This window comes from Acomys russatus, chromosome 6 (genome assembly GCF_903995435.1).
Source record: "Acomys russatus chromosome 6, mAcoRus1.1, whole genome shotgun sequence".
Taxonomy (NCBI): Eukaryota; Metazoa; Chordata; class Mammalia; order Rodentia; family Muridae; genus Acomys; species Acomys russatus.
The window spans coordinates 35,264,674-35,279,688 of record NC_067142.1 but is presented as its reverse complement, the minus strand read 5'-3'; the positions used below and the strand labels follow the sequence as shown (position 1 = coordinate 35,279,688).

Genomic DNA, 15,015 nt, shown 5'->3' with positions numbered 1-15,015 from the left:
ATCTAGAATGTTCTACGCCAAAATGGCAGCTACTGTGATCTATAGGTAGTGAGACAATAGGTTTTTGTTCTTGTTTCTGTTTCTGTGTGTTCTGATTTATACACAATAAATTTTAAAGTTTTCTTTTTAACAATTTTTAAAATCCAAACAAAACTCTAGGAAAAGGATAAAAGCAGTGTCAGGTTGGGCATATGAGATGTAGGGAAAGGCTCAACTAATGGGGCCTCAGTAGTACCGTGGACTCTCTATGTGTAGATCCCCTTTCTCTTTGTAACCATCCTTCCTTCTGCCCCGGAACTCACCACAGACAGGATCACAGTGAAAGCTCCAACATACCGGGAACCCAACCTGAGCCAGAAGCCTCGCTTCCTGGTGGGTCTGCGGGCTCACCTTCTGCCCCAGGGCTGTGAGTGCCGCATGACCTGTGCCGTTCAGGGCTCACCCCAGCCACACGTCACCTGGTTCAAGAACGACCAAAGCTTGGACAGAAACCCTGCGATGTACACTACCGACATGTTGGGTGTCTGCTCCCTCGTCATCCCCAGTGTGTCCCTTAAGGACAGTGGCGAGTACAAGGCTGTGGCCGAGAACCCACTGGGACAGGCGGTCAGCACAGCCACCCTCATTGTTACAGGTAATAATAGCAGGGGACCAAGTGGACATGGGAACAGAAAACAAGAGCCAGAGAAGCAGCCTCTGGCTGCAGCGAGCCCTCAAGGACCCGCCTTCTCTAGGTGACTCAGCTGGTCTACCATGAGCCTTGGATTTCTGCCTGCCTCTGGGTATTCCGTTGTATACTTCACCTCACCATCACAGAAGCTCCTGTGGGTTTGATTTGTCCAACTGTAGAATGAGGCACTGGCTACTTTAGGGCCCCACACTACCCACCTAATGTGGCTTGGCACATGCCTCAGGATGAGGCATAAGACTCTTGCTCGTCACATCCTTTTGTTGCTGTGTCAGATAGAGATGTTTAGAAGACCACACTGAGTCTCTCATCAGTGGGTTCCTTTCAGCAAGGCAAACAATATATGGCAGTAAGAAAATACTTCAGCTCTGGGTCAACGCCTACCCAATATTGCAGAGTCATCACAATGGGACAGGTGGGGTAGGGGCTACAAGCCCTTCGGGATCATCTGAAATACCCCATATCTTACAGAATACAACTCCTAGGCCCGCTTGGTCTGGAACTCTAGTCCTGTCCCACCCTACAACCACGAGACGGATGGCAGATCTCTGAAGCTTTGCTCTTGATACCCACACTGCTGGCCTGGGAAGCTGGTCCGGAATGATGGTGGATGTTCCTGCGTGAGACAGGAACAAAGGAGCTTCTGGTGAGATGCAGCCAGAAGGGTCAAAGTCCTCCGAGAAGAAATAGAAGAAGGGTAGCGGATGTGGTCTTGCTCTGAATTGAATTGTGGCTCAGCGTGACCCCCTGTCACTATGGGAATCTTTGCTCTCCACATCTTGATGAAGTTCCAGAAAGAGTGGTCCACTGGATGAATGCTGAGTCCCCACTGTGACCACAGGAACAGAAAGCCATGGAGGGCAAAGGACCTGGGTGAGGGCATCAAGGATATGTGTGTGAGGCGCTGTCTGTACTTCATTAAAACCGCAGACTAAGAGAGATGAATTCTTTTCAGAGGAACTTGGGGCTGGTGGGTTGGAGGAAGGATCCAAAGCCTCAGAGTGGAGGGTGGGTGGGCTCCCATCATGCCAATCCTAACAGTGGGTGGGCTCCCATCATGCCAATCCTCATGGTAAGTGGGCTCCCATCATGCCAATCCTCACGGTGAGTGGACTCCCACCATACCCGATCCTCACAGTGAGTGGGCTCCCATCATGCCCGATCCTCATGGTGAGTGGGCTCCCATCATGCCTAATCCTCACAGTGAGTGAGCTCCCATCATACCCAATTCTCACGGTGAGTGAGCCCCCATCATGCCTGATCCTCACAGTGAGTGAGCCCCCATCATGCCTATCCTCATGGTGAGTGGGCTCCCATCATGCCCGATCCTCACGGTGATATCTGCTCTTCCTACCATCTCTTCCATCCCTGATATCCAAGAGAACCTCCACCATCAATGAACCAGAAGCACGTCTTGTCTGCTAGCCCTGTGGCTCATATGAGACAGTTCATCAGGACTCACTGCCTCAGGGCCTAATGGCTAGCCTGGTCTCAAGAAGGGGAGGAGTCATTCACTCAGTTACTCCACCTGCTGACACCACCCTCCCCTCACCCCCCTCCATGTCCAATGGCCTCACAGTCCAGGCCGTCAAAGACTCTTTCATTCCCTTGTTAAGTCATTTCCAAGGATGGTTTTGTCAGTGCTGCGTTTATGTTCTCTACCAAAATGAAAGCCTATCCGAGCATTCCTTTTATTAAGGTATCCTTTATTCAGAGCATTTTAGATGCAGACTTGCCCTAATTGTCAGTTCCCTATATCGGCTGGAGCTAAGTCCCCATCTATATGCCGAGTCATGGGTTTTTCCTACCTTCAGTGTTGTTGTTGTTGTTGTTGTTGCAGTTATTTTCTTTACTGTGTGTGAATGTGTGTGTGTGCTGCACGTGTGCAGGTGCCCACTGAGGCCAGGAGAGGGCATTCTTATGGCCCATAGCAAAGTCCACACAGTTGCTGCCAGGGCCTGCTCATGATCCTACCCCACACAAGTTACTTTTAGGGACTGGAACGTTTAGGGACATGCCTTCACTCACATGGTTGACCTCATTTGCTAAAAGGCATACCATTCCATACTACCCTAGAAATCCCCCCAGGGACACCCCACCTTCAGAAGACGAAACCTCGATTCTGTATCTTATTCCCAGTTCTATGGTGTCCCTCCCCAGGCAGCAAGTGTTGCATGGAGTTTCCTGAGGAGTCTGTTTCTATTCATCCCAGAAAGAGGGGCAACATCTAGCCAAAGAAATGATTCTGTGTTTTTCCTCCTGCCCAATGCTCCTGGGACTCATGAGACTCACTAAATGCTATACAAATACTTAGGCAATATAGCTAGGTTCTTCTCTGAGTAGCTCATAACTTAAAATAACCCATTATTCTAATCTACTTTCTGCCACGTGGCTGGTTATCTGGGCTCAGGTACCATGTGTCCTGTCCTCCTCACACCTTGCTGGCTGAATCTTGTATGCCTGGCTCTATCCCAGAATCCCTTATGCCTGCCGGATGTCCCACCTGTTTCCTGCCTCAGCCATAGGCCATAGTTTTTAGTTGACAGGCAGTGCATCCATACAGTACACAGGAGATTTCTTCTATAGTCCTGCCCAGCTCTAGCTTGGTGATCAAAACTTAGTTGGGGTTGCTTGTCTGAGCATGGACATTTATAGGTGAGCACACCACTGATAAAGAGTGACTCGCCCCACCACAACCATTGACTACTTATGTGTACTCCTAAGGATGAGGTTTCATGCAGCTTTGTGCCTGTGCCCCATAAGACTTCATAGCCCTTCCTTCCTTCTGTGAGAGAATGTTTTAGTGTGTCCAACCTTGTGAGGGTCTCATGAGGAATCACAGCTGTTCTGATTTCAATATGGCCATGGCTATGCCATGCTCAAAGGACGGAATTCCACAACACAAACTACTAAACGAATTTAACAGGAGTTTGGATAAAAGAATCTATCTAAAAATGGTTTGTATTTCCATAATCAGCAGAAATCAGCTAGAAAATATCACCATAAAAACATTACCACTTTAAGCCAGGCATGGCGGCGCACACCTTTAATCCCAGCACTTGAGAGGCAGAAGCAGGCATATCTCTGTGAGTTGGAGGCCAACCTGGTCTACAAAGTGAGTCTAGGATGGCCAAGGCTTCACAGAGAAACTCTGTCTCAAAAAAAACAAAAAACAAAAACCGCTTTGGGTAGCAACAAATACATGAAACACCTAGGAATAAATAGAATAAGAGATGAACAAAACCTACATGAGGAAAAAATGAAACATTAGTGGAAAAAACATAAGTGGACGTTTGGGTTGGAATAAATAATGGGTTGGAAGCTACTATTATAAAGGCAGTGGGGTCACTTAGGAAGACAAATAATCACTTTGGAATTGGTATCTCCCCACAGTGGCATTAGCAATGATAACCTTAATGGCCCAGCCTTGGTGGCTGTTGTTCTAAAGTTAGGTTGTCTGCATAGTATCTACTCTCTGCCCTGAGCACTGCCAGTCCCCCCCCCCCTTTGCTTAAATCCCTTCCTAGACAGACTTTCACTTGTAGGTGACCATCTCAGCTGAGATGGGGCTACCGTGCACCCCCAGGGTGTCACTAGGTAAACTGGGCGTGCATCCTTCATCAAGTTCCATTGCTTGGAATGGAGGTGAGTAGCTGGAGGACAGGTGGACAGAGGTCATGGCGTCTCTGATGGGTTCAGTGGGGTGGGCTATTGTTACGCAGTCCTGGTTTATAATGGCCTCTCATTTGGCCTCATGCTCTGCGTTTGCCATCTTCAACAGCAATACATTTCTTCTTTCTTTTTTTTAAAGATTTATTTATTTATTAAGTATACAGTGTTTTGCCTGCATGTACACCAGCAGAGGGCACCAGATCTCATTATAGATGGTTGTGAGCTACCATGTGGTTGCTGGGAATTGAACTCAGGACCTGTGGAAGAGCAAGCCGTGTTCTTAACTTCTGAGCCATCTCTCCAGCCCCAGCAATACATTTCTTTTCGATGGGAAAAGATGTAGTTTCACCATGTACTGCCTGGCAAGCTGCAGAGTAGAAGTGGCACTGAGCAGTCATTCCAAGAGATGCATGCACTGTTACTGTGGTTGCTTACACTAACGTTACCACTGAGGTCAGAGAACTTTTGTGAGAGGAGTCTCTCCTTCCACCATGTGGGTCCTGGTGATCAAACTCAGGCTTGTCAGCAAGCAACTCTACCTACTGAGTCACTTCGCCAGCCTCCCGACATTAGCTTTGTTCAGAGTCCTGAGCCCTCTCACCTCTCGCATTTGGTCACAGCTGTTAGGAAAATCATGTAGCCAATGTGTTGTGGTGACACACATCCAGAATTACAGGAGAACTGCAAAATCTGAGATTAGCCTAGGCTGTACAGAAGGACTTGGTGTCAAAATATAAGGGCTGGGGTACAGATCAGTGGTAGAGCATCTGCTTAGCATGGTTCGGGACTGGGATTCACGTCACAGAACAGCAAAAGTGGGGAAAAAAACCCACACAGTTGGCTGGGTTTGTTAGAAACTTCTGAGTACCTGTGGAGAGGCCATGTGTGTGGAAGAGCTGCTCTCAGGCACTGAGTCCATTGTGGATCCACGTGGGTGTTCTGGGTTATGTGGATGATTGATAGAAGGAGGAGGGGGAAGAGGAGGAAGAGGAAGAGGAGGAGTAGGATGAGGAGAAGAAGAGGATGAGAGGAGGAGAAGGAAGACAAGAAAGAGAAGAAGAAGAGGAGAAGAGGAGGAGGGAGAGGAGGAGGAAGAGGAGGAGGGAGAGGAGGAGGGTGAGAAAGAGAAGGAGAAGAAGAGGAGGCGAGGAGGAGTAGGAAGAGGAGGAGGAGAAGAAGAAAAGAGAGCTACTGCAGGATGAGTTCAGACTTCTCAGCATCAGGGAGCTCAGCCTAGGAAGGACTGGACCCTAGAAGATAACACAAAAGGCAAGTCAATTCCCGCATACCAAAACTACTTCTTCTTCTTCTTCTTCTTCTTCTTCTTATTATTATTATTATTATTATTATTATTATTATTATTATTATTATTATTATTATTATTTGGTTTTTCGAGACAGGGTTTCTCTGTGTAGCCTTGGTTGTCCTGGACTCACTCTGTAGACCAGGCTGGCCTCGAACTCACAGCTATCCACCTGCCTCTGCCTCCCAAGTGCTGGGATTAAAGACGTGCGCCACCACCGCCCTGCATACCCAAACTTCTTATCTGACCAAAGGGTTGTCTTGAAAGACCCATCACCTAAACAATTCTCAGCCACAGGAGACTCCTGCTTTGCCAGGCCTGTCTGACCAAGTTATGCAAAGGCTCTGAGAATCCTTCAGAAGAATAATCCCATAAAATCTCAGAAAGCAATCTCTGACAACAGGCTCCTTTGAAGCTTAGGTGCCATCACTCCAGCTTCATGACATATACAATGGCTCTGCTAAAATTCTACTGTAGACCCAATCTTGGATTTCAGAGGGCTCATAATAGTGTCCTACCATCCAAAGGCCCTTGACTATTTCATATCTAACCTCGTATTCAACTCTCCTGGAGTCCCCACGCACTCCCTCATGCTAATGACTCTTCCTGTTGTATCTGAGGCTCTGTCTGCCCTCTACCAAGGCAGCCCTACCACCTACACTTGACACAGATTCCTCTTGTCTTCTCAGAAGCCCACACCACCCCATGTCCTTGTCCCACTCCTGTTTTGGATTCTATAATCAGTGATATCAACATCCTGAGAAGGGGACTCTGCCCCAGTGACATTCTGGCTGCCATGCGCTGTGGCTTCTGACCTCCACAGTGTGTCACCTCCCTTTTGCTACTGCTGTTGTGCTCTGCCAGGAGCCTTCCCTGCTCTGATGTTTAACTGTGGCACCTTTTCCTGGAGCCTTCTAAAGAGTGGAGCATTTCTGGGTGGGGGCAGCTTACACAAACAAGAGGATCAATCCATTTCTTCCCAGTTGCACTGCCCCCATCTCCTGACTCTTTGCAGGCAAAGGACAGACACCCTAGTGGGAGAATTCACTGTTCTCTGGCTGAGGGGGCCACCCAAAGTCAGGAAACTTCATGGGCCAGAGAGGTAAACAGAGGAGCCCCAGAGCAGGCAGAAACACGTTCTGCTCTTGACCTTGTTTCCCATGGACTTGGCTGAATGACTGAGTTATCTATGCTCTCTGGGCCCCAGTTTCCCTTTCTTGTTAAGTAAGAGTGGGCAGACCCTCCCTCATCCACAGCTTGCCATGGATGGGTCAATGAAATGACACGGCAGATGGAGAGTGCCAACTCTGAGGAGAGCGGATATCTGGAGATTTCCAAGAATTGCCATTAGTAGGATGGGATATTATATCCAGCTATCTTATCTCAGGGAGGCCACTCTAGGCCTTTCCCAACCTCTCTCAGCCAGCCCCCAGCCTCAACTGTCTTTGTTCCTGACACACTGGTCTCTTTGCTGTTTCCTGCACATAACACTCACCCTCCAGACAACCCAATGGCCCATATAGCCCCATTAGGTCAGTATACTTAATGGTACCTTCTCCCTGAGGCCTCTCTTGGCTGCCTTATCTAAAATGGCAGCTTTCTTCCTGGCAAGCTCTCTGGTATAGCTTCCTCCACACATCTATCACAGTATGGCACAATTGTTTGTATAGTTTGCACTGTAACGATTTCCTCTGGTGAGCATGACAGAGCCACAAGGGCTTGTCTTTCATGTTTATTGCTCTGTTTCCAGCCCAAAGGAGTGTCTACCTAGCTCACAGTAGATAGCCAACTATTTAGCAGATAGTTAGTGTGGCAGCGATTAAATTGTAAGCTCAGAGTCAAACTGCTGCCTCAATTCGCCAGCTGTGCCATGTTAAGCAAGTGACTTAAACTCTCTGAGACTGGACTTCTTTATTGGTGAAAAGGGACACAAAGCCACTTCTTTTCAAAGAATTGTAAGAATTAAACGTGCTAAAAATGCTTCCCTGAGTCTGGCAGGAGAAGGTGGTGTGTCTGCGGTAACTGTGAGCTTAAACACAGCAGTGTTGCAGGACCTTTCTCTTTTTTTTTTTTTTTTTTTTTTTTTTTAGTTTTCGAGACAGGGTTTCTCTGTGTAGCCTTGGCTGTCCTGGACTCGCTTTGTAGACCAGGCTGGCCTTGAACTCACAGTGATCTGCCTGCTTCTGCCTCCCGAGTGCTGAGACCACGCCCGGCTTCTTTTTTCTTTAAAAAAACAAACAAACAAACAAACAAAAAAAAAACCCTATTTGTTTTACTTTATCTGTATGCATGTTTTGCCAGCTTGTCCGTATGGGCACCATGTACATCCCTTTTGTATCCCCTAGAACTGGGGTTACAGATGGCTGTGAGCCATTATGTGGATGCTGGAATTGAAGCTTAGTCCTCTGCAAGATAGCTCTTAACCACTGAGCCATCTCTCCAGCTCCCCAGGACCTTTCTTAAGGAAAAGTAATGTGCTGGTTTTCTGGGTTCAGAGTTGTGTCTTGTAGCTATGGAATGAGAAGCTATCTGAGCTTCAAGTGGTACAGGCCCAGCTGTGGCTGTGGCTTTAGAAGCAACAGGGTTGGCCATGCAGGTGCTGGCCAACCACCCCCTCCTCAACAAATGCCTACTGGTATTTCAGGCTAGAATAAAGCAGCTGGACCAACTGACCATCTCTGTAAGAGAGGATGGGGTGGGAAGTATATGTCTGTCTGTGTGTGTGTGTGTGTGTGTGTGTGTGTGTGTGTGTGTGTGTGTATTTTAATGTGTGTGGGTGTTTTTCCTGCACATATGTCTGTGTACCACGTGAGTCTCTGGCACTTGCAAAAGCCAGAAAAGGTCATAAGACCCCCTGAAACCAAAGTTACAAAATATTGCCAGCTACCATGCGAGTGCTAGGAATCAAACCCAGGTGTTTTGGAAGAATAGCCAGTCCTCTTAATCACTGAGCCAGAGGCAGTGTAGCCCTGGGCTGCACTGATGCAGGCAGGCATTAAGCTCTTGTCTGGAGTGCCTGACTTGGTCTCTGACCACCAGCCTCCAGGAGTCCCAGCCTCTACTCCAGCCTCTGGATAGGGGAGTGTGAGAGGACCAGGAGATGGTCTGGGGGCTGGAACAGAGATGGGAGCTGATGTTCTTTTTTTGTTTTTGTTTTTGTTTTGTTTTTTCAAGACAGGGTTTCTCTTTATAGCCTTAACTGTCCTGAACTTGCTTTGTAGACCAGGCTGGCCTCGAACTCACAAAGATCCACCTGCCTCTGCCTCTTGAGTGCTGGGATTAAAGGTGTGTGCCACCACCGCCAAACAAGCTGATGTTCTTGTACCTCAGAGGCCCTCAGGGGCCTCTGTTCTCTGAGGATGAGTATACCTGGGTTAAAATAGGTCCTGCCCCTGCCCTCCTGTGCTGTGTTGTTACCCATGCAAATACTGGTAGCGAGACAGTTCTGACAAGCCAAAGGGGACTTTGTGGTCAGCCTTACTTCTGTCCTTGGGGATGTTTGCCCAGCCTCAAAGACTCCAGGCTTCCCAAATTGTCCCCTTAATTTATACATTGCCTCAAGAGCAGGTATCCAATACTTGCTGCATGCCAGGTACCATTTGGTTGCTGAGGGAACACCTTAGCCTGTGCCCTAGAGTAGCCCTAACTTCAGGGCACATTGGCCAATGGCCAAGCAGTTTCAGGACAATTGGATCAATAGTTGCTTAGATAATCACAGGGGGGCCTATGAGGGAAAAAAGGTAGGAGAGACATTTAACTAAGATCAAGGAATCGAGAAAGGCTTCCTGAAGGAGGTGACACCTGAGCGCAGCCTTGGAAGACTTGCTGGTCAAGATGAATCTCCCGATATGTGTCCAGATCAATCTTCCTATTGGCTGGGTAGGAGGGCTGGGTGAGCTGATATAAGCAAAAGCTAGGAGCCTTGGGCTTGCCTGCTATGGTGGCAGAGGACTGCATGTTTCGGTGCAAGGTCATGTCCATCTTCCTGCCCCCCTCCCCCCACTAAGGAGGAATGTTAACTTTCTTTGAAGGATGCTTTGAGGGAGTAGACAGAGCCCTTCCCACAGCACACCAGGCAGAGCACACCTTCGTGTGGGCAGCTCCCTGGGGAGGGTTTTGTGTCCTTTGGAACCAGCCTCAGTTTACTGGAAGGGAGGGAGGGGTAAGTAACCTTCAAAAATGGACAACAGGCCCCACTCTGCCAGCCCATCTACTTTGTCCTTTTATCCCAGTCCCTAGGCAACAGCTTTAGTCTCAGAGGACCCCACCGTGTCAGGAGGTAGGTCAGGGCCACCAGTCTCCATGGAAACCCTTTCTACAGCACCGGGACCATAGACAACACCTGAGCCCTGCATCCAGGCCTGAGGTCTGAGAGACTTTGTCAAGTTCCCAGCCCAATCTGTGCCTGTTTAGTTCTCTGAGCTAGAGGTACATACGATGCCTTCCGGCTTGCTCTGCTTCTGACAGTGCGGATGTGCTGGGCCTTGCTCCCTCCTACATTTTATGAATCTGTCGTCCTATGGGTGCGCCCTAGTGCCCAGAGCAAGCATGGCTTTACCTGCTGCCCTGTAACAGGAAGGTTCCCCAGGATGCCTTGTGACCCGGGCATCTGGTGGCCAACAGGGCATGCTGGAATTGGTCATGAGAACCACCCAGAAGGAGCCTCTCGCCAGCCTTTATGTGACAACAAATCATGCCTCCCGGAAAGGAGGGCAACACGAGGGTAGGAAAGTCAAAAACAGTGGTGCATGGTTCTGTTACTGAGTGGTAATAAAATAGGGCCAGGAATTTCACAGAGCCAAGCACAGCTGTTCGGGTTTTAGGCTTGGGGCTTGTTTTGTGCATGCCCCAGGCAGCATCAGGCCCTGCAGGGCATAAGAGCAGGCGGGCTGCTCCTTGTGAGGCTCTCAGAGGGATGTCTTAATCTAGGGGGGCAGTTCCTGGTTGTATAAAGCCATGTGATACAGGAAGCAAAGCAGATCCTGACCAGGGCCTAGAGGGCAGCATTGAAGCAATAGGTAAGAGCGCCCTCTGGTGACCTAGAAGGTACTGTTAAAAAACAAAAAACAAACAAAAAAAACCCCCCGCTCTGATCATAGCATCGAAAGTCAAGGCTTTAAGGGAAATGTCTCTTCCTGAAAGAGGGACGCTGGAACAAGAAGACTGCATCCCTGAGGGCTGACCTACAGTCTGATCGCCCACTTTAAACATCACCCCTTAAAACTCGAGGGGCCCATGTAGTCCTCTGTGGGTACTGAAGATGGGGGTTGCAGCTAGCTTACCTCTGGGGCATCAGTTGGGATCCCTAACCCCACCAAGTCCACTTCTAGGCATGAGCTCAGGGCAGACACTGGAATAGTGTAGTCTAACTCCCTCAAAGAACAAACAAGGCCCAGAGAGGGAAAGGTCCTCGTCCGGAGTCCTCAGTGAATTGGTGGTGGAGCGCAGAGCCCCTCCCCACACTAGTTAGTTCTGGATTTGCAGATAGGCATTCCACAGGCACCTCTTGCTCAGGGCTCCCTGGATGCCATGGTTAAACCTGGCTCCATCATCACTGGTCTCGTTGTCTTGGACACGTTAGTTAACAATGCTGAGCTCAGCTCCTCATCTGCAAAATGAAAGCCATCGGCTACTCTCTCTAGAGTTGTTCTACTCCCTCAGAACTTCAGCTCGGGTGACATGGACAAGACCGCGGAGCCCCATCAAGGGACAAGATGACAGGAGACATGGCCAGAAAGGAAACTAGGTTAATCAGGGCCTCTGGCTAGGAACTAGCATCGGGCTCCAAGAAAAGACATTCTCCTTGGCTATTGATCGTCAATGCCTTCAGTCATGGTGCCCTTGTTCCTTCTAAATCTCATATGCCATGCCCATGCGCCCAGTGGGGTGGCGGGGGCAGGGTGAGGCAGTGTGGCCCCACTTTCTCCATCACGGAGGAGCTTCCTGAGCTGGAGCTGGTGTAAGGTTGGCAGACCAAGTCCCAGTATCATGAGGTCCATGCAACAGAGGGAGGTGGCAGTGGAGGCAGAGGCTGTAGGCACAGCTGGAAGGGGTCAGTGCCTGTCAGTGTCGGGAGCTTCCATGGACACTATCGTCCATCACAGTATTTTCCAGGTGTACCACCAGGGGGTGATACAGTCCTTGCCTTTGGCCTAGAGAGGTTCTGGATGCCTAAGGAGACAGATGGGGGGGGTGGGGGAGATGCAGCGATAGCCCTGAAGATGGGGGAGCAAAGTGGAAGTCAGACTGGAGCTGTGGGTGCCAACGGATTGTGGTTTGTTCTCTACAGGCTTCTCTGGGGAGAACTGCATGCTGTTCCCGTGGGCCTTGTTTCTGGCCTGGAAAAGAGATGTCTCCTTTCTCGGCTCCTGTTCCTGTTTACCTTCTGTGCCTAGCTCTCTGCCTGAGCAGCCCCTCACTCTGGAGCTTGGAGCTTGGTTCCTGGCATCTACTGGAAGGGACTGAATGCAGGGCAGAGGATAGACTCTAGGACAGCCTGGTGCCACTTTCTTTTCCTGTTGCCAACCCCATGCCCACATGCACTTGCTTAGTCCTCCTAAGCCTCCCCTGAAATCCCTCTTTTCTGCTTCCTTCCCTCAGTGATGCCAGACAGATTTCAGACTTCCTTCTCAACCCCTGCTGGACACAGGGTGTGGGAAGATGGTAAAAATTGTCCTACACACCATCTCATCATCTCTTCTGCTCAACGTCCAGAGCTAGGGGCTGTCTTGCTGAGGGCCAGGGAAGGGACCTCTTGGGGCCCAGTAAGAGTGGAGTTCCCTCAGAACCTCAGCTCAGGTGATCTGGACAAGAGTGCAGAGTCTAATCAAGGGACAAAATGACAGTAGACATGGTCATAAATGAAATCAGGTCAACAGGGGTCGGGGGGGCGGGGCTCTGGCTAGGAGCTGGCATTGGGCTCCCAGAATAGGCATTCTTCCTGGAAGATGGAGTTGGATTTGTCCTTCTTGCCTTGCCCATCTCAGCCTGGGGAATCTGGTGGGGCTGGCCAGGAGAAAGAAAAGACACCTCAGGGTGTGGTCTTAGCTGCTGACAGCTCTCTCATACTCCAAGGACACGATGTCCTGGGTGAGGTGCCTGAGATGTGGGGCACAGGCTGGGCACAGGCTGGTGAGGGAGGGGCTCAGGGGAGGGAACGGGAGCACCTATGCCACAATTGTCCCGTGGAGCAGCTAAGCTGGGAGCTGCAGGCTCACAGCTGAGGGGGATCTCCTCAGATGGCCAGGCCTACCATCTCCTGTCTTCTCTTGGCCGTCCCAGGGCTAAGTCCAACCATCCAGGATGCTGGCCCGGGCAGTTCTCAGTGCGTTGCTGCTTCCCTGTGGACATTCCCCCAATCCAGAAAACTCAGCCGCATCCCTCCACTCCCTCACCTCCTGTGCCCTATTCCAGGAACAAGCAGCCAGGGCCAGTCCTCCAGTTTTCAGCTCTCATGGGCACAGTCATGGTTCACGCTGTAGGGTGTGGCTACCCATCACCAAGGTGTATTACAGCACATAGAATCCACTCATGTTTAGACTGGGGAGCAGATTCCAGTCCACAAAGCAGTCAGGCACCCCTCACACCAGTGCCCTGTGCCATCTCTGATGCCAGCATCAGCCAACACAACCCAATCGCAGCCTCGAAACGGGAGTAAAGCTGTGGGCAAAGAGATGCAAGACAGTGATGGACAGAGGCAGGCTGCCACAGAGGAGAGGGTGGCATGTGTACACACCGCCCAGAGGTCTAGTCTAGTCTCTCCATTTATTGCCGTGTCACCCCTGGTGCCAGGCGAGGAAAGGCTCTAGTGTTGCTGAACTGACGCTTTTCAGATTCCTTCTGGGAACTGTGCATTTGACTTTTAATGATCAGAGATCCATTCCCCTTGCTCATCTTGACAGCAGTGCAGGCCCTGCCCAATTCACCAAGCAACCCAGGAGCTGCGAACTTCTCTGGGTCCTTCTGTACCATGGAAGTGGGTAGTGTTGGCCTTCCATCTAGGAGCTGGGGACCCCATGAGCTCCTTCAATCCTTTTACAGGGGGCCTGTATCATGTAGCTGAGAAATGGTGGCCTCCAGGAATTGGGAGGGCTGGGTTCCATACTGCTACAGGACAGCTCATAAGGGGGAAGATGGCAGGGTCAGCGATGCCTCATCACAGCACTTAGGAGAGGTCAGGGAGGGCAGAAGATGGGTCTAGCCCAGGGAGGACAGAGTGGGGGAGATCTCACCTGTTCCAGATAACATAAGTGTGGCATGGTTGTTTCCTATTGGTTGTAACCAGTAGGCTTCCTACCTGAAGCCTGGCACCCCCAGGGAGGTGTCACCGAGGAGGCTTCCTATGGCACAGCCAGGAAGGACTACCCAGGAAGACAGGAGAGGGTCTAATGTTGCCTGGACTCCCAGGAAAAATGTACCAGGTGCATCCACTCCGCTGGCCTGGGGAGGTCCCAGAGTGGGGGCTGGTGTGTGTTCCCAGGTATGAGTTGCTGTTCCTCTGGCAGCAGCACCCACACTACCCCCCCCACACACACACACACTGCCTGCGTCAGGGGAGCTGTCGGCGCTTGCACTGGGCTTCCCAAGCGATGAGACACGGCTCCCAGCCTGCCTTCCCAAGCCGCTGGCGGCTTACACCCTGTCATCTGAGGTGGCTACAGCTCCTTTTGTGCTCCCCGATCCCTTCTCTGCAGCTGGTCCATGACTGCTCCCAACTCTCCCTGTGGGCAATGGGTCCAGGTCCTGTTCCTCTGCAGAAGGGAGGGCAGTGGTGGAATACTGGGAGGCAAAGCTGTAGGTGAAGGAATCTCTCTCTCTCTCTCTCTCTCTCTCTCTCTCTCTCTCTCTCTCTCTCTCTCTCTCTCTCTCTCTCTCTCTCTCTCTCTCTCTGTGTGTGTGTGTGTGTGTGTGTGTGTGTGTGTGTGTGTGTGTGTCCTTAGGGAGCAGGTGAGGAGGACAGAAAGAAACAAGAGTAAAATTAGACTGGAAAAAAAAATTAGACTGGAACAGCTGGGAAGCAGGTGTTGGTGAAGGTTCTGACAAAAATGTCCACACATAAGATGGGTGTGTCCGGCCATGGCTTCTGGACAAGACATCCATCTTGTCGCTCTCTGGGCTCCCAGCTGGGACAGGGAGCCACACCCATCTCCCTGCACTGCTGCTATCCTCTCTCCTCAGGCTTTGTAAAGGTAGTGCACATGTGCCTGGTGGCCCCATTCATAACTTCCCTCCTTCCGAGTCTGCCTCCTTCCAACAACTTTTAAACGCCATTGGGATACATTCTTCCCACAGCAGAAGGCACAGGCCTAAAATGTACACGCTGATGAATTTTGGCAAATGTACAAAAACCGAG

General features: G+C 50.3%; 1 protein-coding gene across 1 annotated transcript in view; it reads left to right on the top strand.

The window, feature by feature from the left end:
* Igfn1 (immunoglobulin like and fibronectin type III domain containing 1) overlaps window positions 1-1,173 on the top strand; it is a 29,732-nt gene extending 28,559 nt beyond the window's left edge. Inside the window, exons 24-25 of the mRNA XM_051148211.1 lie at window positions 308-634; window positions 1,160-1,173. Coding sequence (XP_051004168.1) covers window positions 308-634; window positions 1,160-1,173 — 341 coding nt within the window. The remainder of the gene's footprint in view (window positions 1-307; window positions 635-1,159) is intronic.
* Window positions 1,174-15,015: the final 13,842 nt, after the last annotated feature.